General features: G+C 41.9%; 1 protein-coding gene across 3 annotated transcripts in view; it reads left to right on the plus strand.

Moving 5' to 3' along the window:
* Window positions 1-11371: 11371 nt before the first annotated feature.
* Window positions 11372-27366, plus strand: part of AGK (acylglycerol kinase) — an 87654-nt gene continuing 71659 nt past the window's right edge. The window contains exons 1-3 of one of the 3 annotated variants that reach the window (XM_060108220.1): window positions 11700-11915; window positions 12584-12729; window positions 17066-17183. In XM_060108220.1, coding sequence (XP_059964203.1) covers window positions 17083-17183 — 101 coding nt within the window. In that variant the 5' untranslated portion in view covers window positions 11700-11915; window positions 12584-12729; window positions 17066-17082. Of the gene's footprint in view, window positions 11470-11699; window positions 11916-12583; window positions 12730-16068; window positions 16165-17065; window positions 17184-27366 lie in introns of those variants that run through there. The other 2 variants (XM_060108219.1, XM_060108221.1) reach the window with 2 other exon arrangements.

The following is a 27366-nucleotide window of genomic DNA, read 5'->3' on the forward strand; positions in this document are numbered from 1 at the left end:
CTTAAGATCTAACAGATCTAACCATGTTCCTGGTGTCTGGGGGCAGATCAGGATGTGGAATGGATGTATAACAAGACCCTGTGGATTCGCAGATTTGGTTTTATTTTCCCTGCCTGTCATGCCTTGCCAGAGCCACCCACTGCGGACTCACCAGGGGCCTTAGGAATGATCGCGGTATCTTGCACAGCATTGCTTCACACCAAGGAACCCAAGTTAGGTAAAGGGCCATGAGCATCACTACTCAAGACAGTATGGTATTGGCAAAAGAACAGACAAGTAGATCAATGGAACAAAATAGAGGGCCCAGAAATAGACCCTCATAATTAGAGTGAACTGATCTTTGACAAAGGAACAAAGACAGTACCATGAAACAAAGATAGTCTCTTCAACAAATAGTGCTGGAAAAACTGGAAATCCACTTACAAAAAAAAAAATTAATTTAGACACCTTACACTCATCATAAAAATTAACTCAGAATGGATCATAGACCTAAATGTAAAATAAAACTCTATAAAATTTCTGGAAGATAGCATAAGGAGGAAATCTAGATGACCTTGGGTATGGTGGTGCCTTCTTAGACACCACACCAGACATGACCCATGAAAGAAAAAAATGATAAACTGGGCTTCATTAAAATGAAAAACTTCTGCTTTGCAAAAGATTATGAGAAAATTAGAAGACAAACCATAAACTGGGAGAAAATACTTGCAAAAGACACATCTGGTAAGGGACTGCTCTCCAGAATATACAAAGAACTCTTAAAACTCAACAATAAGGAAACAAACAACCCGATTTTAAAATGGACCAAAAACTTTAACAGACACTTCACCAAAAGTGATACACAGTTGGCAAATAAAAAAACATATGAAAATCTACTCCACATAATATTATCAGGGAAATGCAAATTCAAACAACAAGGTGATACCACTACAAGCCTGTTAGAATGGCCAAAATCTGGAACACTGACAACATGAAATGCTAGTGAGGACATGGAACAGCAGTAACTCTCGTTCATTGCTGATGGGAAGGCAGAATGGTACGTCCACTTTGGACGACAGTTTGGTGGTTTCTAATAAAACTAAACATACTCTTATCGTATGATCCAGCAATCACACTTCTTGGTATTTACCCGAAGGAGTTGAAAACTTACGTCCACACAGAAACCTACACATGGATGTGTATAGCAGCTTTATTCACAACTGCCACAGCTTGGAAGCAACCAAATGACATTCAGTCGGTGAATGGGTAGATAAACTGTGGTCCATCCAGACCATGGAATATTATTCAGGGCTAAAAAGAAATGAGCTATCAAGCCATGAAAAGACATGGAGGAAACTTAAATGCATATTACAAAGTGAAAGAAGCCAATCTGAAAATGCTGCATACTATATGGTTCTAACTATGTGACAATCTGGAAAAGCAAAATTATGGAGACAGTAAAAAGATCAGTGCTTGCTGGGGTGGGGATTGGGAGAGAGAGAAATAGAAAGCACAGGGAGCACAGTGGTTTTTTTAGGGCATTGAAATTACCCTGTATAATATTGTAATGATGGATATATGTCATTATACTTTTGTCTAAACCCATAGAACATTTAAGACCAAGAGTAAACCCTAAGGTAAACTATGGACTTTGGGTGATTATGATGTGTCCATGTAGGCTCATCTTTAGTTTAAATAATAAAAAAAAAAAAAAGGCACCATTCTGGTGAGTGATGGGATAATGGGGGTGGGCTAGGGGCAGGGGGATATATGGGAAATCTATGTACCTTGCTCTCAATTTTGTGATAAAGCTAAAACTGCTCTAAAAAATAGAATCTTTAAAAGAACACCTCCTTAAAATTCATTATAGATAGAATTTCCTCCTTGTTTCAGAATACTTAGAAACTGGGTTACTCTGGGAGACTGGGTTTTGCAAAACAATATTAGAGAACTTGCTTGATACAATCAATGTGACCCCTATCTTTGTCCCTTTTCATGCCTATGTTAAACAGCCACCTGGAAAGTGCCAGCTAGGGCCCTGATGTCGTCAGGAGGAGGAGGTGGCAAAAGACAAGGAGACACATTAACAAAAGAAGTCACTTTCGGGAAAAGGCAGGGCCCATATCGATCATGGGTGAGAATGGGCTTTGCAGAGGGTTCTTATCAAATCCCATGTTAAATGTGGAAGATATTCTCTCTCCTAGCAACCTGCTGGTTTCTTGAAAGGCCTCATTTACATGTTTCCAATCTGTTAGTTACTACTAACAGTGGATATTAAAGGTCACAACAAGGAAGAGATTTTAAGCCTAAATACCACAAGATCTCCATTTCATACTTTTCTTAGTGGAAACAAAGTAGTCTAAAGAAGAACCTGTGTGCGTAGAATACGTAAACAAACCAAAATGAATGTTAAAGGAATTTGTACCTAATTTTCGATGGTAAAAGTTGCGGTGGAGGAGCATCTATTCCCATAAGAAGCAGATTCCACCTGAGGTGCCTCATGTAAGGCTATTTGTGGTGATGTGAATGTTATACCACTTTTTCTTAACTCTATTTTAATGTTAATGAATCTATAGCAGATGAGCATGGCCTGGGTCCAGGGTCCAGGGGAATGGTTGGAGAATGATTTTAGGAACAATATAAGGTTAAACATACCAATTGATGTCAACTAGCTCCTTTCTGCCTTCTGTTTTCATCTGTTTTTCCCTTAAAATTTCAACATCATCTTTTTAAAAACATTGTCCTCACTGTGTCTCCTACCCACCAAGAGCCTATGGCCTGTGCTTTATCAAGTCAGTGCTCTTGGCTTCAAGGAGCAGAAAACCCTGGCTCTAACTGGCTTAGACAATAATGGAATTTATTATTTCACATTATGGGATGTCCAAGTTGGAGCAAACTCCAGGCATAGTCCAACCATTTGCCTCAACGATGTCACCAAGGACCCAAGTTCTTTCCACCTCTTCCTGCTCATCCTCTGTGAGCTGGCTTCACCCAAGGGCTGGCTCCCTTCATGGCTGAATGATAGTTGTAGTAGTTTCAGGTATTATGTACACATATGACCCTATCTATGGGAAGAAGTGGGACCATCCCTTTCATTTTTTTCAACAGCATTATTGAGGCATAATTCACATACCTTGCAACTCTTTCATCTAAAGTTTATAATTCAGTAGTTTTTAGTATATTCATAGAATTGTGCAACTTTCACCACAACCAATTTTAGAACGTTTCATCCCCCCCAAAAGAAATCTCATACCCATTAGCAGTCATTTCCTATTTTTCCCCCAACCATCCCCAACCCCAGCCTCACGCAACCTCTAATCCACTTTCCATCTCTATGTATTTGGCAATTCTGAATGTTTCATGTAAGTGGAATCATACAATATGTGGTCTTTTGTGACTGGCTTATTTCACCTGGCATAATATGTTTAAGGGTCATCACCGTATCTTTCTTGAATGTCCCCTTTTAAGGAGAATGAAATCTTTCCTGAGATCTCTCAGCAGACTCCCCCTAAGACTCTCTGGTCTAAAGTGAGTTACATGATCAAGCACTGGCAGTGGAAGAGGAATTACTATGAGGACCTTAAACTGATGTAAACTAACTCCTCACAACAGGGATGGGGTTATCTAGTCACCTGCAAAGTTGTCACAGGCCGGCAGGGACTGTGAAGGTGAGAAGTGTATACCTGAGCAAAATTTGGTTCCTTTTAGGAAAGAAGAATGGGGGAAATGGATGATGGATAAAGAAAGAAAGTGTATACTAAGTACAACATAATTACAAGTGGAGCCAAGAATCAGTGGTGAAAGAGGCTACACTTATCTTGGGTTTATTTATTCTATTGGTCTTCCTTTCTTTCTGGCTTTTTGTTCTGCGTCTGTAAGTTTCCGACTCTAGGACACTATGAAGGTTCTATTGCTGTAGGTTTACCATGGCCACTGCCTCAAGTCACTCCATATACCACCCCTGCAGTAGATCCTACCGTCAGGCTTAGCTAAGCTGACCAAGTTCTGGAGCTTCAGGGAAGTGGCAAAAGCAGGGAGAAATAAGTGAGAAGTGAGAGCCACACAGCACCCTCTCTAGGGTAATCAACAGCCACCTTTGCTGTTCTAGGTTTATGTGGTTGATGTATATAACTGGGAAGGAGGTTGCAAGTTTGAGAGTATTAGATATATGCATATACATGTATATCTGTATATGTATATCTTGTCAGTGAGCATAAAATTAAAATGTGGGGCTACCTTAAACCTTGAGTCTCTCTCCCTTGGTTTAGTCTCACATTCTCTCACTCTTCCACATTAGGGAGCAATCTGACTGGCGACTTCAGTACTTCTTAAATCCCCAGTGATCCGTGAGTGATCATGGCACTCCTATCTTCCCGTTTCCGCTTATCCTACTTCTAAACAGAGGTTGTTTCTGTTCAAAATTCTTTTTGTTTTTTTAAAGTAATTAATTAATTAATTAATTAATTTTTGGCTGTGTTGGGTCTTTGTTGCTGCACACAGTCTTTCTCTAGTTGCAGCGAGCAGGGGCTACTCTTCTTGTGGTGCACAGGCTTCTCATTGCAGTGGCTTCTCTTGTTGTGGAGCACAGACTCTAGGTGCACGTGCTTCAGTAGTTGTGGCTTGCGGGCTCTAGAGCACAGGCTCAGTAGTTGTGGCGCACGGGCTTTGCTGCTCCAACGGCATGTGTGATCTTCCCAGATCTGGGCTTGAACCCGTATGCCCTGCATTGGCAGGCGGATTCTTAACCACTCTGCCACCAGGGAAGCCCCCCTTCAACATTCTTAATAACAGATTTTGAGCCAAGAGAAAGTCGCCTCAGGATTGGTTCTGGACTAATGGGAAGCTACTGGGTTTCCGGATGGTCTGTCATTGTGTTAGGAAAATACTACCGATTTAAAAAAAATTTTATATTGGGGTATAGTTGATTAACAGTGTTGTTAGTTTCAGGTGTACAGCAAAGTGATTCAGTTATACATATACTTGTACCTATTCTTTTTCAAATTCTTTTCCCATTTAGGTTATCACAGAGTATTGAGCAGAGTTTCCTCTGCTATACAGTAGGTCCTTTTTGGTTATCTGCTTTAAATATAGCAGTGTGTGCATGCCAATCCTAAACTCCCTAACTATCCCTCCCCCTGCACCCTCCCCCCCCAACCCCCATAACCATAAGTTCATTCTCTAAGTCTGAGAGTCTGTTTCTGTTTTGTAAATAAGTTCATTTGTATCATTTTTTTGGATTCCACATCTAAGCGATATCGTGTGATATTTGTCTTTCTCTGTCTGACTTACTTCACTTAGTATGATCTCCAGGTCCATCCATGTTGCTGCAAATGGCATTATTTCATTCTTTTTTATGGCTGAGTAATATTCCATTGTATATATTGTATGTACCATATCTTCTTTATCCAGTCATCCGTTGATGGACATTTAGGTTGCTTCCATGTCTTGGCTATTGTAAACAGTGCTTCAATGAACATTGGGGTGCATGTATGCTTTCGAACCATGTTTTTCTCTGGATATATGCCCAGGAGTGAGATTGCTGGATCATGTGGTGGCTCTATTTTTAGTTTCTTAAATATTACAGATACTGAGATGTAAGTAAGACTCTTCCAATACCAGGGGCTATTGGCTATCTGTCAGCACGTTCTTCTAATGCCCTCGGGGAAACATGACTTCATTTTATAGGCAACTGAGTTCACAGTTTCAATGTGTAGCTTATTTCAACATGTAGCCAGTACCATGTGTGGCAACGTGTTGTGTGAAAGAGACACAAATCCCTATCTTTGAAGGTGCAGCATGTTCTCCAAAGATCCCAGGCAAGCGTTGGAGACCAAGGAAAATTCCAAATGACTACTGGGAATTAATTTTCTGCTGTTTAGGAACCTCACTTAACTGTCAGCAATACTGAACAAAGAACGTGGGAAAGGGAGAGCATGAGCCATGCCCTTGTCTCTGGCTGTGCACATCTGGATAGCTCTTTGGCCTCATCTAAGACATGAATGTGCCAGTGAACCTCAGGGATGCTGCCCAAGGGGCTGCTGCAGTCATCTAAGGCCTGTGGCATCAGACCTGAGTCTTCTTCTCTGGAACTAGAGATGCTCATCATGGACTAGCAGAGGAAAATTTTCAGGACTCTGCCTAACTATGAGAGAGCACCAGGCTCCAGTCCTTGACGAGCAGAAGGTCTTGGAGCTGCCTAAGCCAGAGTGTCAGATTTCTGCTGGGCTGCAGGAAACCATTCAAGGCTGGCTAGCAATTGAGCCTGATTATTTTGGGATCTGTGTACATCCTAGTAAAATAGAGTTTGGAAGAGAGTAGAGTTGGTGTAGGTCTCCAAAAACTCCAACCTCTACATCTACCTAGAGGAATGCATACAGGGATTCCCTCATTATCTCTGACGTCCCCCATTTGTCCTATAAAAATACATGATTAATGACTGAAGTGAATGATGCAGACTAAAAGCATCACCCTTGTTCTAGAAAGGGGTAGATCAACAAGGGTGTAGCTCTCAGGAAAGGCTGCAGGAAGGATGTGATTTGGATGAGCAGAGAGAAGGAAAGGGGGCACTACAGGTTTGCTCTGGGGAGGGGTGAGGGTTGCACAAATGGCCCTAAATGAACAAAATGGCGGACAGAAAAATAATTTAGTTTTAATTTTGATTCACTGAAAGTATTGAAATATCAACCTGTCTAGGTTGGATTCTCCAGGAAGCATATTCTATGACAGTGTGTATTCATTTCCTATTTGCTGCTGTACCAAATTACCATAAACTTAGTAGCTTAAAACAACACACATTTCTTATCCTACAGTTCTGAAGGTCAGAAACCTAAAATGGGTCTGTAGGGCTGTGTGCTCTCTGGCTGTAAAGGAGAATTTATTTTCTTACTTTTTCTAGATTCTGGAGACTGCCTACATTCCTTGGCTTGTGACTCCTTCTTCCACCTTCAAAGCCAGCAGAGCAACATCTTCTCTCTCTCTCTCTGATCTCTGGTCTCCTTCTTATAAAGATCCTTGGGATTATACTGGGTCCACCTGGATAATGCAGGATACTCTTCCTATCTCAAGATCCTTAACTTAAACACGTCTACAGAGTATTCATAGGTTCTGGGGATGGACATGGACATTTTTGGGGGGATTATTATGCTGTCTGGCATACAGTGTTTAGCATTCAGAATCAACACCTGCAAAAAGGGAGAGAAGGAAGCAGGATGGAGTAGAGGGAGAAGCCAAGCTATGATGCAGCCTGACAGCTGCAGCTGACCCCATGAGGAGCTCTGGGGCTAGGATAACTGGTCAGAGGTGTCTTATTTGGGTCTAAAGTGACAAAGCTGTTGTACTTTCTCCTGGATCAGGTCGTTAGATGTGGGTCACCTCCAGAAGGGCGTGACACCGGTTAAGATGGCTCGCTGCATGGAGGCTGCCCCTGCAGGGGCTGTGTCTATCACAGCGCTCCCGGCAGCTGGGACAACAGGTCTTTCCTTGAAGGGGGATCCAGATGGCGCATCTCCATGTCCACTGCTCAGCCCTGGTCATGATGCCTGAAAAGAGCCTCTGAGAGGTTTCCATGTTTTAGTGTCATTTGTGGCCTTACAGGCTATATGTGTAGGATGTGGCTTCCACTCTATCCTCCCACAGGATGGGGGTGGGGTTAACTTCTGTAAACATGGATAATCTTCTTTTTTTTTTTTCAATTTCTGATCTTTTTTTTTTCACTTTTTTTGGGGGGGAGTATAGTTGCTTTACAGTGTTGTGTTAGTTTCTGCTGTATAGCAAAGTGAATCAGCTATACATATACATATATCCCCTCTTTTTTGGATTTCCTTCCCATTTAGTTCACCACAGAGCATTGAGTAGAGTTCCCTGTGCTCTACAGTAGGTTCTCATTAGTTATCTTTTTTATGCATAGTAGTGTATATATGTCAATCCCAATCTCCCAATTCATCCCACCTCCCCCTTCCCCTCCCCCCAGCATCTATCCATCTGTTTTCTACAGCTGAAACAGGGATAATCCTTCACTTATTTATTTACAACTGTGTGCCTCTAGAAAGGATACGAAGGGGCAATCATTGGCTTAACCAATGTGGCCAGAAAAGGGCAGTTTCTACAGCAAAAATATTAATAGTGTAAATTATACCATTTCAAAAATAAATGGGATGCTTCAATAATGCTTTACAGTGTCAGGAAATACATGTGTCGTGTGATGGGTACAGTTAATTCCTCAGAGATGAATTTATGGCTCACTCCCATTTTGATGCAGGTTTTTTTCCCATTTGCAGGTGACCTATCTGAGCCATAGGACCTATTGTTCCTGTTTATACAAACATGCAATTTAAGGAGGGAACACAAAGGTCTCTCTCAGAGACATGCCCCACACCATGGCTACACTCCTCTCTTTTGCAGATGTAATTCTGAGGCTTTATTTTGTGGAGATGTCTTATTTTCTCTAGTCTGAGCATCCAGATAAAAAGCTGGGAGATGTTTCCAGACTTCTCTGCTGGGAACTCAACAGCCTGACACCAACATTCCCAATTACTGCCACACTGGCCACAATGAATTAAAGCCTTCATATTAAAGAAATAAAGTAAAGAAAACTAACAAATATTCCCTAATGGTCTCATGAACACGACTCGACTAGTCCTGAGTGAGGTGGGCTGTGAGACACACGACCCTCCACATACCCTCCTTCTTCCTTCCCGGGAGGGACTGCCTCCCCCGTGGGGTGCTCTTTTCTCCCTGGTGGCAGAGGCCTGTCACCCTTCCTCACAGGCCTTCTGGGCATCTGCCTTGTGATGCCTGAGCTTTTCAACAGTGCGTGGCTCTAACTCAAATAAAACCGGAGTTTTCTTTTCCCACAGGTCAACCCCACCCAGATGTTACCTTCCGGTGAGACCCTCACGCCCTCTCCACGGAGCTTTGGGAGAGTCAAAGCTGTGACCTCCGTTTTGAACAGGGGATCTGAAATCTCACCCCAGCCCTGGTTCTTTGGCATCAGCCCTCTGTGAGTTAACGTTTCTGTCTCCTGTCTTCAGTGACCCTGGGGGGTGGACTGGGGAGGGGTTGGTACTCAGAATTCTCGCCCTGGCCGACTAGCACTCCATCCATGTGCACAGATGGCCTGCTTCCGGTGGGCTTGAAACTCTCAGCTCATCCCAGTTTTGCCAAATACATATTCTTCCTTCCAGGGTACCTGGTGGATCCCAGGGATTTTCTGGTTGACTGGTAGTTGCTTGAGGTTTAGGCAGTGGCTACAGGAAAAAAACAAAAACAAAAACACCACAAGTACTTATTGAGTGTTAACTCTGCTCTCTGTACTTTCCTAAACGATTTACATGTATGGACGCATTTACTCCTCATGACAATCCAACGAAGTAGATACAGTTATTATCATCATCATTATAGAAACTTAGGTACAAAATTAAAGGCATTGTTCAACTCCCTCAGCTAGTATGTGGCAGAGCTGGAATTCCAGTCCAGGCACCTGGTTCCAAAGGTGCAAATACATTTACCTACTGGTAATGCTGCCCTCCCCCACTGGCTAAGTGCAGTGTTAAGACCACGCTAAATGCCCATCTGCAGCTTGGGCAGCGCTATGCTCTCATCCAATTGTGCCAATAAGTCACAGACCACAGAGGGAGGCCTCTTTTCACTGCCATAAAACTATCCACACCGTGTGCACAGATACATGGCCATGCTTGCACAGCTGTCCTCACAGGGGCGCTCACAGGCCAGCATGCACATGAGCACATTCAGTGTGGTCAGGTCACATCCACACGTGATGCAGGCATCCCAGCGAGACTGGATTCTGTTCTTTGTTGACCCTAAAGACAGAAATGAGTGTAGAGCTCCCTGTCAATGTGTAATCCAAAATAAAAATAAAATCAGCCCTAAAACAACAAGAAAAGGTATACATATATAAAAAGTATACATATACAAAATATACATCTATATATAAAGTATAGATATATATTTTAAGAAAAAGCTTCTTTCTATATTTATTCATTTTCTGATTGGAAATTATGGAAAATTCATTTAAGCCAAATTTTTCTCACTTTGGGAACCACTGTTTTGCTGAAACTCTAAAGCTTAGTCTGCCCATTGGACCATGCAGCATCAAGTTCCAGATTTTTCTAGCCTGCAGGCAAGCAGTTCAGCAACTCATTTTCAAATGCAAATGTTTTAGATGGTTGGAAAAGGAGAGTTGAAAATAACTGTCTCTCATACCTAGAATATCACAACATCTTATAGCTAGAAGAGATTTTTTACGGTGATCCAGTCTTCTAATTTACAGGTGGAAGGGCTAGGAAGTTCACCCTAATGGTAGTGTGGGGTCCTGAGGATTAGAACCTGGCCAAGTATGCTTTACTGCACCATAATCTCGTCGGTGGTTCTCATTTCTCTAAAAACATTCATCTGGGGGGCGATAGTAAAGATGCGTGTCTTTAAGCAGTAAATGGGGAAACTAGACTGCAAGCTCTATGAGGGCAGGGACAATGGGCGGGGGTGGGTGCTGTACAGGAGTGCATCTCCCGTGCCTAGCGCATGCGCAGCACTCAGCAAATGTTGGTTGATCCAATGATGGATGGGAGAAGAAAAGAAAGAAACCTTGACTGACTGGTATGGTCCTCACAGCACACGTGCGGGTGGGGGAACTGGTGGGAGGCGGACAGAGAATTAGAGTTGCCCTCTGGTGGTCAGCATGGGCCCTGGCTTCTCTGCAGCTCTCTAGAATCTATTCACTACACTGTGGCCAGAGGTGTTTAAAATGCAAACCAGAGCAGATCATTCCCCGGACTGAATCCTCTCAAGGTCTTCCCATCCCATTCCATATAATGTCGGAACCCCTTACCACCATGGCCCGTCTTGCCCACCTCTCCGGCTTCATCGCTACCTCTTATTGCCTAGTTGTCTCTGCTTCACTCGCACTGGCCCCCAACTTGGTAAACTGCCTCAGGCTTTACAGATTTTTCCCTGGCCGTGCCCTCCTTCAGGTTCTCTTTTCCTCTGGATCTTTGCTTGACCTGCTCCTTCTCGCCTTCAGGTCTCAGATTAATTGCGCCTTACTCGGAGAGGCCTAACTTAGACGGCCTAACTTAAAATAGTTCTCCCCCCACCCCCCTCCTTTTCTATCACCTGTTTTCGTTTTCTTCGTGGTACATAGCACTGCCTGAAATTGCCCTGTTCATTTAGTTATTCTCCGATTTAGTGCCAGGTCCTAAAACAGTGTTTGTCTCGGTAGGTTTTCCATAAAATATTGTTGAGCGACAGAGGGATGGATGATAAGGCTGAATGGATGAATAAATGAGTGATCGAAAACTGAAGGCACGCCCCCCGCCCCGGCGCGCCTCGGGCGGCCCCTGCAAACCCCACCCTCCTTGCGCGCCAGGAACCCGCTGCGGAACCCAAGGGCGGCGGCAGCGGTTTCCCTTCAAAGAGCAGGGGAATCTTGAGGGAGCACACAGGAAAGGCAGCTTGCGCGCTGGACCCGCCTTGGTGAGTGCGGCAGTGCCGCGGCGGGGAGCCGGGAGCGGGGCTCGGGGACCCCGCCCGGGCGGGCGGGGAGGGCCCCGGGGCGTGGGGTGGGCGTCGCGACCCGGGTGCGGGCGGAGGGTGGGAGCGAGGGCCGGACGGAACCGCGCGGGGAGGGCTCCCTGCGGACGGCGGGGTTCCTGTTGCCGCTGCGGGAGGCTGGTGGCCTGGGGTCTAGTCCCAGAGCTGCCTTGAACTTGCGTGACCCTTACCCACTTCTCTTGGGGCCGGGGGGAGCGATTCAGCTAACTCATTTGCAAAATGGGGCGAATGGTTTCTGATCGCTTGGTGGATTGGTTGATTGGTTCGTTCATTCCAGGTGCTTTACTAGGTTCTGTTTGCTAGAGATGCACAGACAGAACCTGCCCATTGTGGGGTCCCAAGTCTAGTGAGAAAAGCCCCGCCTCATGGTGAGGAAGGTCGAATACAATCAGAATTGGGGAGTTCTTGGGGGAAAAAAAAAAAAACCAAACCCATGCATTTCGGATGAGACATGCAACAGTTATTTATCGAATGGCTATTATGTGCCAAATTTTTTTTTTCAGTAAAAATTTAAGTTTTTACTGAGATTGGGAAATAAGAGTTCTATTGGGTACTTAGAAGCCATATACACTGCTAGCTAATATATTACATATTTGACGATGACTTAAATCCGGAAAATTTTACAAGGTGCATCCATACCCCTCACAGATGTGAACTTTACAGCCAAATGAGTTAATCAGAGCAGGTGTATCCTCATTTTACTAATGAGAACATAGAGACAGGTGAAATGATTTACCCAGGCTCTCACTGCCAGTAAGTAACAAAAGTAGGACTAGAATCTAGGCCTCAAGACCCTTGGGCCAGTGCTCTTTCCACTACACTAGGTCCTGCATGTTTCCACAGTAGTTTTGTAATACGCAGACCCATTCATTTGTGACACAAAGGGAGTTCCAGTGGGTCATGGGTGGCCTTAAAACAGACTCTTAACGACTGTTAGATTGTTCTCCAACTTCTGTCCTTGCCTTGGATATTTTACCTGTACTCCAACTTTATCTCCTTCACACTGATGAGTCCCAAATCTATATCTTCCATCCAGACAATTTCTCCTGGCTTCAAACTGCTAAGTCCAGACATCCATTGACCATTTCCATTGGATGCCCCACAGGCATCTCCAACTCAGTATCTCCAACACTTTTCTTCATGAACCTACAATCCAACTCTAATGATTGAAATCACTATTCAGTAAGTTGCCCAAGTACAAATCTGGCTTGGTTCCTCTTCTCTCACCTCCTACAATCAGTTGATCACCAATGGCTGCTAGATTCTATTTTCTAAAGATCTGCCACATCTATCCTCTCTCTGTCTCCTTTGCTTCTTCCTTCGTTATGTGCCTAGAGATTGTGGTAGTAACTTGCTACTGGCTCTCTAGCTTTTAGCTCAGCTTCTTCCAGCGCATTTTCCATTCTGCTACAAAGTGATCTTTCTACAGTCCAAATGTGATCCTATCACTCACTTGCTTAAGTCCCTTCAAGGTTTTTCATCATTTTCAATGTAACATCCAAAGTCTTTAGCGTGGAGTCAAGGTCCTTCCTGACCTTTTCTGAACCTCCCCGACCTTCCCCATCCTTTATCTCCAGACTATTATTTCTCAAAGTGTGGTGCTGACCTCCACTAGAAGCATGGGAGTACTCATTAATAATGAAGATGATGATGCCAAAAACTCGGCCTCTGTGCACTGGTGCCAAATTGAATCTTGGAGCCAGAGTTTTGGGTGAAGTAGAAAAGAATAGCTTTATTGCTTTGCCAGGCAGAGGGGGACACAGCAGGCTCATGCCCTCAAAAACTGTGTGTTCCAACCCAGGGGGATTTGGTGAGGAGTTTTATAGCAATGGTTCAAGGGTGGGATTGCTTATAAGGATCAGGGTGTATGCAGGGCCTGCTTTCCTTTAATCTAATCTGGCCTCAGGTGGTCTTCTGATGAGCTTCTGTGATTCTCGAGGTTATTAAACTGTGACCTCTGAAATGAAGGTTGCTTCATCAAGTAGTTACCATCTTCCGTTTGTTGGGGGTTTTAGTTCTGTGGAAGAGCTCAAAGATATTGTTATGTGTATCCCTTGAGGTGGAACCAGGACCCTGCCTCGAGGCTGCACTAATGTTTTCTGACTGCTCCTCCCTTGTCTCTGTATCCCTTCCCTTCCCTGATTAGCAACTGTTTGAACCTGCCCTTTGGAACTCGGAAAGTCAAGAAATGGGAGACACAGAAAGGCTTTCGTGCCCAGGAGCCCCACAGGGTCCTGCTCGGTTTCCCTAACAGCCCAACCAGAACAAGTCAGAATCTCAGGGGGTAATGCCCAAGAATCTGCCTTTTAACAAGTTTTACACTAGAGGTTGAGAGGCCTTGTTCTCACCTTCCATATTTACCCTGCTCTTTATACCTGACTACCCACCTGTGTTTCCCTGAACATACCTTGCTATCATTTATGCCTTTATGCACATCAATCTCTTTAGCTTCTCATTTGGTACTCCTCATTCTCCAAGACCCAGGGTAAATGTCACGCCTTCGGGGAAGACTTCCCCCAACCATGGACCACTGTGTCACCTCCAGTCTACATTAGGTCATTCTTGTGGCTTCTGACAGAGCCATGACTTACCCCTCAACATCCTTCCCACTGTATTACAATCATAAATTGTGTAATTGTTTTGCACTTGTGGGTTTAACAGTTGCCAGCACTTGAGAATAGAGGCTTGTGCTTCTCTGCCTAGCACCCAGGACAGAGTCTAGCATGCTGAATGAACGAGTGCTTTAGGGTGCGATGGAGAGGCATCTAATTATCACATGTGCCTTTGGGTTCCTTTGTGTACCATCCTGGACTGTGGCTCTGATTCCCAGGAAGGTGGGCTCCCTGGCACTGGCTTCATTGTTGCTGGTGATAAGGATGTGTCTGGCCTTGAGAGGAATTTTAACCAATGGTAGTGTTAAAGAAAAAATTATGTAGTGACACTTGTTAAAGAATGGTAAGGTAGACTTTACTCAAGGGTGGGGAGAGGCATCTGGGTGGATGTAGAGACCACTGCAGTGGTGGTCTTAGAGTGGGGGAAGGAGGTTGGACTCAACTCTGACTCCAACGAGGACAAATGGGGGTTTATAGCCAAGGGGCAGGGTGAGCATCAGTGGATGGAAAATTACTAAGAGGGAACATCAGGGTTAAGGGGAATTCTTGTTAGGCTGACTCAGTAGAGTTCTTGCTGAAGGCAGACCAGGGTGATAAGATATCCAGGGTGGTCAGATACCAACGGTGGAGGTGGGGGATTTTCACTAAGCTAAGTGGGATTCTTGCTCAAACTGGATTCTACAAGGGCGGAGGGGGAAGCCCAAGCTAGGGCCTTGTCCAGCAGAGCTCAGAGGAGCCTGATTAAAGTTAGGTCAAGAAGAGAGTCTTTGTGGTTAAAGGGAGTAATAAAAGAACTAGAATCTTCACCAAAAGCTGAAGATTTTTTTTCCTTGTTCTGTTTACCTCATGCACACAAAGTCATAAAAATTTTCTGTATCTGTTTAGAAAATAATTTATATTTATTTTTAGAAAATTTAGAAAATACATTGCAATTTAAGATGTAAAATAAATGTCACCCATTTTCTCACAACCAAGAGGGAATTACTTAAAATTTCTGTGTGTTTATTTCTACTGGTATTTTTTTTTCATTTATATTCATGTTTGAACATAATTGGTAAATACCAATTACATAAGGCTTTTTTTTTTTTTTTTTTTTTTTCTTTTTGCGGTATGTGGGCCTCTCACTGTCATGGCCTCTCCCGTTGCGGAGCACAGGCTCCGGACGCGCAGGCCCAGCGGCCATGGCTCACGGGCCCAGCCGCTCCGCGGCATATGGGATCCTCCCAGACCGGGGCACGAACCCGTATCCCCTGCATCGGCAGGCGGACTCTCAACCACTGCGCCACCAGGGAGGCCCACATAAGGCTTTTTAATCCTGCTAATTTTACTTAACATTATGCTTTTAGTTTTTTCCACATCAACAAAAATTCTTAGTGAAAAAAGATTTAATGTAGTTGGGGGAAAGTGTTGCTTAACCTTCATAGGGTCCCTAGCTAGGTCTGGAAATTAAACTGACAAAGACTGATCAACAGGAGGAAAGCATACAAGTTTACTCAGTATAAGTTTTACATGATACGAGAGCCTTCATAAAGAAATGAAGACCCAAGGAAACAGGCCCGAGTATTTTATTTTAGACAGTCGTGGAGGAGCATGACAGGGTAAAGGGTATGAGGTGATTATAGCAAATGGGAAACTTAGCAAGGCCTGCGTGTTAGGATTCTTCTTGGCATCCCTTTTTCTTTGGAGACAGATGGGTCCTTCCTGCTGGGTATAGGGCAGGCACCTCTCACTGGAGGGTTTTATGATCTCTTTCAGGGGAGAAGGGCAAGGCGGGGAGGTGGTCAGGGTGACTTTCCTGCTTCTGCCGTTTTCCCGAACTCCTTCCGCTTAAAATATCCACTCTGCCAAGGTGCCATATTTTGGGGTAGCATGTCTTGAACCCCATCACATTCAACAGTTATTTACCGAATGGCTATTATGTGCCAGGTTTTATTTTAGACACAGGGACACTGCAGTGACCAGAACAGTCAAAACCTTTACTCTCACGGAGTTTACATTCCAGTGGGTAAGTTAATAAGCACACTAGCACATAAGGATCATCCCAGGATAAGTGCTGTGACGAAAAGAAACAGAATAGGTTTATATGGTCACTTTGTTTTTGAGTAAAGTTATGCTAGTTTACCTTCCATATAGGAGTGTGTGTCTATCTCATTTTGTCATCAGTGAGTATAATCATTTAAAAATTTTGGTAATTTTATAGGTGAATAGTGATAGTTCTTTGTAATTTGCATGTCTTTGATTACTCAGGAAGTTGAGCATTTTTACAGAGCTATGTGCATTTCCTCTTCATTTGAGTTTTCTGTGAATGTTCTATTGAGAGCCTAGTGTTTTCTCCTATTTTGAATAATCCCTTTACATTACTAATTTGATTACTAATTTGATGATATACACTTTATATATAATGGATAAGCAGACACTCTTTTTTTTTTTTTTTTTTCCTTTTTTTTTCTGGCCGTGCCGCACGTCTTGTGGGATCTTAGTTCCCCGACCAGGGATCGAACCCAGGCCCTGGCAGTGAGAGTGCCGAGTCCTAACCACTGGACGGCCAGGGAATTCCCAGATAAGCAGATACTCTTAAATAGCGGTATAATGACTGTAAGGAGAAAGCAAAGACAGGAAACCTAGAATTCCCTCCTTCTCTTCCTGCTTCTCTCCCCCTTCCCTCTAAGAAAAAGTGATGAGAGAAGAAAAAAGTGTAGTTTAGGTGGAAAGAAGTGAAGAAAGAAAGAAAGAAAGAAAGAAAGGGTAGGTGGGTGGGTGAGAAGATGAAGATGATGTAACTAGGAAGGAAAAGGAGGGAGGAAGGAAAACGTGGAGAGGATGAAAGAACCGAAGCCAGTCATAGGGACTCTGCATGATTCCCTTGGACAATTATATTTTTTTCTTTTCTGCCTCTACCAATCTAGCAAATCCCTAAGAGAAGATGACTGTGTTCTTTAAAACACTTCGAAATCACTGGAAGAAAACTACAGCTGGGATCTGCCTGCTGACATGGGGAGGCCACTGGCTCTATGGAAAACACTGGTAAATATCTGACAGCCCCCATACCCCCCACCTTCACATGCAACAACAAAACAGTCCAAAAGGGCCTACGGTTAAAATCCTGTTTAGCTGTGCTTGTCTCTGTAAAACAGTGTGGTGTAAAAGGAAAGCAAATGTTGAAACCTCAAAGACAAAGGCTTCTTGTTGTACCCAGTTCTGAAAGATGGAAACTGTATAGAGCTATTAACACTCGTACTTCAGTGGACACAGATTACTACAGCGAGATCAGAACGGGGAGAAATTGAGGGCCGCCTAGAGAGAGACAAGGGACTTCCCTAGTAATAGTAGAGGGTTGGAACTCAGACGTGTCCTTGGGTGGTCCTTCCATTTCCCGCTATGGTCTCTTGATCTCTAATAGTGCCCATTGCTAGACACTGAGTCTGCTACCTGCAACCCCTGTGATTTTCCTCATCTAACCCCTTAGCAACAACAAAACTAATGAACCCATTTGTTGATTTAAATGAAACTTAGACATTCAAACCTTTTGTTTGAATAAGGAATTCCAGGCAGTCATGGGTTTTATTAGCCTTTCAGGTCTGTGGGGAGAAGAAAGTGCCAGAGCTCCTCTTCTGGATTCACATGGTAATAAGAGTTAAATAAACAGTTTTTATATAAAAGTTATACAAATTACTAAGAGAGCCGATCAAATTGCTGTCTTTTGGGGATTCAGGGCTATGTCTTAAATATATAGCAACATTCTCTGACATCCAAGTGTCCTAAATAACTGCTTTGTTAAACAGAAAACTGAACAGGCTTTATAATGGAAGTCTCCACGTTGGAAAGGAGAGTCACACTGGTACTTCTGTGAACGTTCTCAATTCACCACTATCAGAGATAATTTATGATGCGCATGGTGTCTACTTTTTGCAGGTGTGGAGAAGATGGAACATTCCCCCCTTTTCTTTCTAAGTATTCTCAAGGCTAAGCACTTGAATTCCATTAGCTAACGTATAAAGAACAGACCTAAGAATCTTAAAATTTTAATATATAAAAAAGAGAAGGGCAGAGGAAATGTTTTAACAAATTGTGTATGGAGCATATAATGTTTAGCTTTCCCTCCCTTTTTAAACTATTGGGCTGGCCAAAAAGTTTGTTCGGGTCTTTCCGTAACATTTTGCGGCAAATTTGAGCGGTAACATTTGAGCCCTCGAGGAAAGGCACCTTATACCTCCTGCCAAGATAGGAACTAGGATTTCCTATTCAAGAGCACCCAGTCCAGGCCACAGGTGGCTTGAGGCGGGAGAACCTCCCACCTGCTGCGGATTATTGCCATTGCTACTGCTGGGTGAAGATGTGAGGAAATAACCGTGTCCCCTGTTCAGGATGTCTTTAAGGTACCATAATAATTTCTCGCCAGCGTAGTCTTGAGACTTTAAAAAAGGCCCATTAAGTCTGTGGCACGTCGGAGGCCTCACTCTCAGTTGGATCTGAAACAGCTTGAACTAGAAGTGTAGCAGGAGGCTGGAGGCATCATTTTGCTGTGTCTCTACCCTTGACATTCAAGGTCACTGCTCAGAATGCAACCCCCCATTGTCCTGCATAGCTTCCTTTTCTCAGACTTCTCTCCGCATGCTCTGGTGCTATTTAGCACCCCTCCCTCCCCCTTTTAAAAAACTGTGGTAAAAAACACTAACAGAAAATTTACCACCTTGACCGTTTTTAAGTGTACACTCAGTAGTGTTAAATATATTCAGATTGCTGTACAGCAGATCTCTAGAACTTTTTCATCTTGCAAAATGGAAACTTTATCCCCACTGAATACAACTCCCCATTTCCTCCTCCTTCCAGCTCCTGGCAACCACCATTCTATTTTCTGTTTCTGTAAGTTTGACTGCTTTAGATACTTCATATGAGTGGAATCATGTAGTATTTGTCTTTTGTGACTGGCTTATTTCATTTAGCACAATGTCCTTATGGTTCATTGATGTTGTAGCATATGGCAGGATTTCCTTCTTTTTTTAAGGCTGAATAATATTCCATTGTATGTATATACCACATTTCTTTATCTGTTTATATGTTGATGGACATTTGGGTTGCTTCCACCTCTTGGATATTGAGAATAATGCTACATTGAACTTGGGTGTGCAGATATGGCTGTAACATCCTGTTTTTAATTTTTTTGGGTATATACCCAGAAGTGGGATTGATGGATCAGATGGTATTTCTATTTTAAAATTTTTGAGGAAACTCCATACTGTTTTCCATAGTGGCTGCACCATTTTACAACCCCAGTTTCTCCACATGCTTATCAACACTTTTTATTTTCTGTTTTTTTTTTTTTGATATTGGCCATCCTAATGGGTGTGATATGGCATTTTGTGGTTTTCGTTTGCGTTTCTCTTAATGATTAGTGATACTGAGCATTTTTTCATATGTTTGCTGGCCATTTGTTTATCTTATTTGGAGAAATGTCTGTTCAAGTTTTTTGCTCATTAAAAAAATCAGTTTATTTGTTGAGTTGTAGGAGTTCTTTAACCTGTTATGAGATACATGATTTGCAAATATTTTCTTCTATTCCATAGATTGCCTTTTTCTCTCTGTTGATTGTCCTTTGATGCACAGAAGTTTTTAAGCTTGGTGTGATTCCACTTGTCTGTTTTTGCTTTTGGTGTCACATCTAAGAAATCATTGCCAAATCCAAAGTCAAAAAGCTTCCCCGCTATGTTTTTTTCCTATAGGAGTTTTATAGATTTAGGTCTTAGGTTTAGGTCTTTAACCCATTTCTAGTTCTTTCCCCAGTGTGTCTCCTAGGTGCCCTCCTTGTCAAACATCATTTGATCATATATGTGAGAATTTATTTCTGGGCTCTCTGTTCTGTTCCACTGATCTATATGTTTCTCTTTATGCCAGTATCATACTGTTTTAATTACTGTAGCTTTGGAATACGTTTTGAAATTAGTGATAAGCCTCTAACTTTGTTCTTTTTCAGGATTCTTTTGGCTATTCAGGGCCCTTTGAGATTCCATATGCATTTTAGGATGGTTTTTTCTATTTTTTCAAAAATGCCACTAGAATTTTGATAGGGATTACATTGAATCTGTAGCTCATTTTGGGTAGTATGGGAATTTAAACAATATTAAGCCTTCCAATCCATGAGCATGGGATGTCTTTCCATTCATTTGTGTCTTCTTTAATTTCTTTCAGCAGTGTTTTATCATTTTTAGTATACAAGTCTTTCACCTCCTTGGTTAAAATATTTCTTCCTAAATATTTTATTCTTTTCAGTGCTACTGTAAATGGGGTTTAAAAAATTCTCCCCCTTTTTTTGAATTTTATTTTTTATATAGCAGGTTCTTATTATTTATCTATTTCATACACATCAGTGTATACATGTCAATCCCAATCTCTCAATTCATCCCACCACCACCACCACCCCTGCCCCCACTTTCCCCCCTTGGTGTCCACACATTTGTTCTCTACATCTGTGTCTCTATTTCTGCCCTGCAAACCAGTTCATCTGTACCATTTTTCTAGATCCCACATATATGCATTAATATATGATATTTGTTTTTCTCATTCTGACTTACTTCACTCTGTATGACAGTCTCTAGATCCATCCACATCTCTACAAATGACTCAATTTCGTTCCTTTTTATGGCTGAGTAATATTCCATTGTATATATGTACCACATCTTCTTTATCCATTCGCCTGTCGATGGGCATTTAGGTTGCTTCCAGGACCTGGCTATTGTAAATAGTGCTGCAGTGAACATTGGGGTGCATGTGTCTTTTTGAATTATGGTTTTCTCTGGGTATATGCCCAGTAGTGGGATTGCTGGATCATATGGTAATTCTATTTTTAGTTTTTTAAGGAACCTCCATACTGTTCTCCATAGTGGCTGTATCAATTTACATTCCCACCAACAGTGCAAGAGGGTTCCCTCTTCTCCACAGCCTCTCCAGCATTTGTTGTTTGTAGATTTTCTGATGATGCCCATTCTAACTGGTGTGAGGTGATACCTCATTGTAGTTTTGATTTGCATTTCTCTAATAATTAGTGATGTTGAGCAGCTTTTCATGTGCTTCTTGGCCATCTGTCTGTCTTCTTTGGAGAAATGTCTATTTAGATCTTCTGCCCATTTTTTGATTGGGTTGCATTTTCTTGACATAGAGCTGCATGAACTGTTTGTATATATTGGAGATTAATCCTTTGTCCATTGATTCATTTGCAAATATTTTCTCCCATTCTGAGGATTGTCTTTTCGTCTTGTTTATAGTTTCCTTTGCTGTGCAAAGCTTTTAAGTTTTGTTAGGTCCCATTTGTTTATTTTTGTTTTTATTTCCATTACTCTAGGAGGTGGATCAAAAAAGATCTTGCTGTGATTTATGTCAAAGAGTGTTCTTCCTATGTTTTGCTCTAAGAGTGTTATAGTGTCCGGTCTTATGTTTAGGTCTTTAATCCACTTTGAGTTTATTTTTGTGTATGGTATAGGGAGTGTTCTAATTTCATTCTTCTACATGTAGCTGTCCAGTTGTTCCAGCACCATTTATTGAAGAGACTGTCTTTTCTCCATTGTACATCCTTGCCTCCTTTGTCATAGATTAGTTGACCATAGGTGCATGGGTTTATCTCTGGGCTTTTTATCCTGTTCCGTAAATGGGATTTTTCTTTTAACTTCCTTTTTGAATTGTTCATTGTTAGTGTATAAAAACACAACTGATTTTTGTGTTTTGATTTTGTAAACTTTGCAAACTTTTGCAACTTTGCTGAATTTGTTTATTCTAATAGCTTATTTGTGTGGACTCTTTAGTGTTTTCTACATATAAGATCACATCATCTGCAAACAGTTTTACTTCTTCGTTTCCAATTTGGATGCGTTTTATTTCTTTTTCTTGCCTAATTGCTCTGGCTAAGATTCCCAGTACTATGTTTAATAGAAGTGGCAAGATTGGGCATCCTTCCCTTGTTCCTGATCTTTAAGGAAAAGCTTTCAGTCTTCTCTGTTGAATATGATGTCAGCTGTGGGCTTTTCGTATATGTCCTTTATTATGTAGAGGTAGTTTCCTTCTATTGTCCTTTAAAAAAAAAAATCCCAAACTTTTCACATAGCAGTCCTCACATTATTTTTTATAATACTAATTTAGTTTTTTCCCTGCAAAAATCTTACCCTGCAGCTCTCTTGAATAGAAGCTGCCCTCCTCTTCAAATGGGTTGTGAGGTGGGGTTGCCATTCTCCTAGCTCCTCGGTACCTATTCCAAACCATTACTCTTTAATCTTCTTATAAAAATCTTTTCTCCTTTGAGGCTCATCGTATCTGGCTATATTATAAAACCATAAAGCACCCAGCTTTCTGGGATCTCATCTACATTATACTTAGGCTTTGGTGCCTGGCTTATCAATGTTCTTTTCTCTTTAAGAGAAAAGGGCATTGTTATCTTGTTATCTTTCTGAATACCCGGAGTGTTTATGTGAACAACCCACCTAACAACACCTTGTCTTTCCTTTCCCTGACTTAATCTATTCCTGGGACTTTAATACTTTGCCCTCTTTCAACTCTCCCCATTCTCACTGGTTGAATGCTTTTAAACCTTGTCATCACTTGTCCTTGTTCCACTTTTGAAAATGGAACTTAAGCATCTGAATCTCTCATTTCAGCCTCCTGTTATTCCAGTTTTCTTCCTTTACTCCTCTTTTTCAGTGTTATCAAGACTTCTTGTCCCTTGGGCCCTCCATTTTCTTCCCAATCTGTCACTCATCCCTGCCTTCTTCACTTTCTTCCTGTCCTAGATTCCTTGATTCAACACATCACACAGTTCAACACAGTTTTTCCTATGTCCTCCCTGGCCTTTTCACTCTCTCATTTCCTCCTCCTATTTTAAGTTAAACTTTTTGAATAGGTTCTCTCTGCTTCCCTACCTCCTACCCATTCTACATCCTGTGTGGTCTTTGTTTGAATTAGTCGCACCAGTTTTATTACTCAGCTTTAGACACAGTTGACTCTCCTTGAAACACTTTTTTTTTCTTGGCTTCTGACTGCCAGGCATCTGTTTTCCCTCCTCCTCCTCTGGCCATTCCTTCTCACCTTTTACTTCTCCCTTCTACTCAGGGGTTACAGAAGCAGTTCTCTAGGACTCTGCCCTGGGCCCTCTGCTCACTTTATACCCTCTCCCTGTATGATCTCATCTGCTCCCCGTGGCTTTATTGTCAGCCGTAGGTAGACAGACCGCAGGTTTGTATTTCCATAGAGACCTCTTCTGAGCTCCAGACCTATATGTGCATTCGGCTGCTTACTTAACTTGTCTCCTTGGTTGCTTCCCAGGTGCCTCAAACTCGACAGACTAAAAATAAAATCAAAAGCTTTCCTGTCAAACCTGTTCCCTCTCAGTGATTAGTACCACTCACCATCCAGTTTCCCAAACTAAAAATTTGAACGTCATCTTCCATTCCTTCTTCATCCTTATTTCCCACATTCAGTTATACATTCTAAGTGATTTTACTTCTTTTATATCACTTACTTTGTTCGATTTCTGTTGTCCTTCCTCACCGTTGCCGCCTTTGTGCTCACTACCATCATCTCTGGCCTGGATTCTTACTAAATGCTTTCTGACTATTCTCCTTGTATCTACTCTTGCCTGTTTCTAATCTATTTTGCACAGCACTGCCAGGGCAGTCTTGTAAAAATGCAAATTGCTATTGCTTTTAGACTCAGATCCCAAATTCTTACCAACTCTACATGACTTGGCCCCATCTGTAGACAGCTCTAGCCCTGCCACACTCTACACTTTGGCATATAGAACTTTCAGGTCTTCCAAAGTGGCATGTCCTTTCTGTTTCAGGGTTCCGTAGAGGGCCTTCATACGTGTTCCCTCCTGAAACTCTCTTCCCTTCTCTTCTTCCCCAGCCAACCGTTTCTCCAGGTCGCAAATGTTCCTTCTTCCCTGTCCCCTCCAGTCTTGGTTAGGCAGACTTCCTACATTTTCTCCATGGTATTGTGAACTTCTACATAATACTTATTACTATTATAGTTTTTTGTTCTGTTTGTTTTTTCTCTTATATTATAAGACTCTAAAGGCAGGGGCCCTGTTTGTCTTTCTTAGTGTTGTCCCCAAGACCCAGCACATAGAAGGCACTTGAGACATATTGTATTTATGGAGGAAGGAACAAACAAGAGAATGAAAGTCTCAGAGGGCAAAATCTCAACCCCGTTGACTGGCCACTTGTGAATTCACAAACCCAGGCTGTTGAATCCTCCTGAAGAAAATGATACACTAAACCCATAGTCAGGTGACTCTTCCATTTTCACAAATTTAGTTTGAAATATTCATGAATTTCCTCAGTTTCCTGCTTCACCTTCTCCATATTCATTGTTGGACAACCTTAACTCCTACTTCAAAGAGAAAATAAAGAACACTGGGCAGTTACCCCTGCACGCACATTTCTGTTCTTTTTGTCTCATTGGATGAGGTTGCCATCCTCCTGCCCAAGGCCAACCCCGATCTGCATCCCGTTCTTCCTCCTTCATTGGTTATCCTTTTCCTCGCTTGTATCTTGAATCTCATCCTTCCTACTTCTTTGCCCCTATTTGTCAAACTCTTCCTAGCTTAAACGTGTCATCTCAGCTGTGTGTCCCCATTTATTTACTAGTCTCTCTCTCTTCCATTTATACCATTCTTGAGATCTTGCCTCACACTTGCAGCCTCTACCTCCACTTTAGAGTAAGCTTAGTAAAATCTGGTTTTATTCCCATCATTTGACTGACCCTGTTCTTGACAAGGTCATTAATAGCCTCTTAGTTGTTAAATGAAGTGGATACTTTCAGTCCATATCTGCCGCATTTGATTCTCTTTGACCATATCCTCTTCAGTTACCTTTAGGGTGTCTTTTTTGTTCTGCTTGTCCCTTAAAGGTTGGTGTCCCAGGTCCTATCCTCATTCTGTAGACTTCTTAGGTGATCATAACTACATGAGGGCTTTCAGGTGTGGTACTTAAGATTTCAGAGTCATGATACTTTTTAGTCCATGTCTTGCTTCTCTTGACATCCTGTGTGAGTCATGTCCCTGGAGTTGTACCATGCAGCCAGCCAGCAGAATATTCTTTCTAAAAGAGAACTCTGATCATGTCACTGTTCTACTGACAACCTGTAAATGACTCTCCATTGCCTGGAAGAAAAAGACCCAACTGCTTAGCATGGCATAAAAGGCCCTTCATGATCCTGCCTTGTCTCCTCTCGGCTTTTTTCTGATTCCTTTTCATCCTCTCTCCATCACCCTTACACTCAACCTCTATGTTCCAGAAGACTTTAGAAAAAGACCTGTTTCCTGTTGTCCCTCTCTCTCCCTTTGCTTGTGTTCTTCCCCCGACCTGGAACACTTTTGCTCTTCTTCACCTGGCCAACAGCTCAAAAATATCACAAAGCTGTGTTAAGTAACGGTGGCATTATTAGAATAAGAGGAAAGGAAAACCACCTGTGTTAAATAATTACGCCGTACCTGGTGCTGGGCTAGTTGTTTCCGTGTGCATACATGGTCTCATTTAATCCTCAAAGTAGCCCTGTGAGAGAGGTAATGTTATTCCCATATATAAATGAGGAAACTGGGGCTCAGAGAAATTAGTAACTTGTCTAAAGTCATATTTCTGCTTACTGGTGAAACTGGGATTTGGACCCAGGTTAATCATGTTCTAAATCCCATGTACTTTCTTTGCTTCTGACAACTTTGAAAAATAAAGCTCACTTTAATATATAAATCCTGCTGTAATTATTGAATATTAACTTTTAAATGCCTTTCATATAACTTTATTAGAACTGTTCTATTATGTTCTCATTTCATTTTTCACTGGATAGAATAAAGCTCCTTTATTAGATAAAACACATTTATTAGCATTTAGTAGAGACAAGGTGAAAACTGGACACACCTGCCCAGGGACCGGAGCCCTCATTTCAGAGCCTCCTGGGTGCTCTCGGTTGTTCTCTGTGGGCCTTTCATCTACTGGTCTGACTCCCCGTCTCCTTTTCTCCCTTTTACTCACTGTTTTTTCCTTTTCACTCTGCCTTTCACTTTTCTACCCCCCCCCCCCCGCTTTTCTTAGCTTCCTTACCTGTTTGTAATTTATAGATGAGTACATTTATTTTTCCTCTAGTCTACGAAAATCTTCAAACATCCAGCAAACTCGAAAGAATTTTACAGTAAACACCTGCCTACCTACTACTTGGATTCTAGATTTTACTGCATTTGCTTCATCACTTATCATCCATCTGTCCATCCTCCTCTCAGTCTTACTTTTTGATGCATTTCCAAGTATTAATAATTTGTCGACATCAGTGTACTTCCACCTGAGTACTTGACCATGGGTATCAGTAATCAGAGCTCGGTATTTGCTTATAGTGTTTTTTCCCTTACTATGAAATTTACATGCAATGAAATATACAAATCTTAAGCCGGCTTTCACTGTGCTTTGTCAGATGCATACACCTGTGTAACCCAGGCTCCTAGCAAGATAGAGAGCGCTGCCACCCCTCCAGACGTTTTCCTCATGTCCCTTCACAGTCAATCCCTGTCCCCCACACCCTGAGGCAACTATTGTTCTGTTTTTTTCCCCACCATAGATTCTTTTTTTTTTTTTCACTTCTAGAACTTTATATAAATGGAATCATATAATGTAACCTGTATTGTTTTTTGTAAGCCTTCTTTCTCTAGCATAATGGTTTTGAGATTCATCCATATTGTTTTATTTATCTGTAGTTCATTCCTTTTTTTTTTTTTTTTTGCTGGGTAGTATTCTAGAAGATAAGTATAAAATAATTATTATTTTACACTTATAGAATTTTAAGTTCCTTGTTCTTGATTTCTAACAAGAACATAATAGTGAACATAATATTTTATATTTCTAATTTTAAAAAGCAAGCAAATTATTGTATTATATGTATTTGACTTTTTCTTTCCTTTGAAAGGAAAATAGTGTCTCCTGATACAGGATTCACATGCCAGTAATAATAACTGGCTGTATTTCAATGTTGATTTTAATAACGACCATGGTTTGATAGAGTAAATTTTAGTTTGCTTTTAAGGAAACAAGGCCTTTTCTTCAACAGCTTTGGAAGAAATTGCATATGTTATGTTATCTGTCTCATTTTTGGCTGCTGTCTTTAACTTGTCTTTTGGCACAGGTATTATTTATCTGCAGGCATCATTTCATGTTGCTGTATTTATAAGTTTTCTTCTCCT

Source organism: Mesoplodon densirostris, chromosome 9 (genome assembly GCF_025265405.1).
Source record: "Mesoplodon densirostris isolate mMesDen1 chromosome 9, mMesDen1 primary haplotype, whole genome shotgun sequence".
Classification (NCBI taxonomy): Eukaryota; Metazoa; Chordata; class Mammalia; order Artiodactyla; family Ziphiidae; genus Mesoplodon; species Mesoplodon densirostris.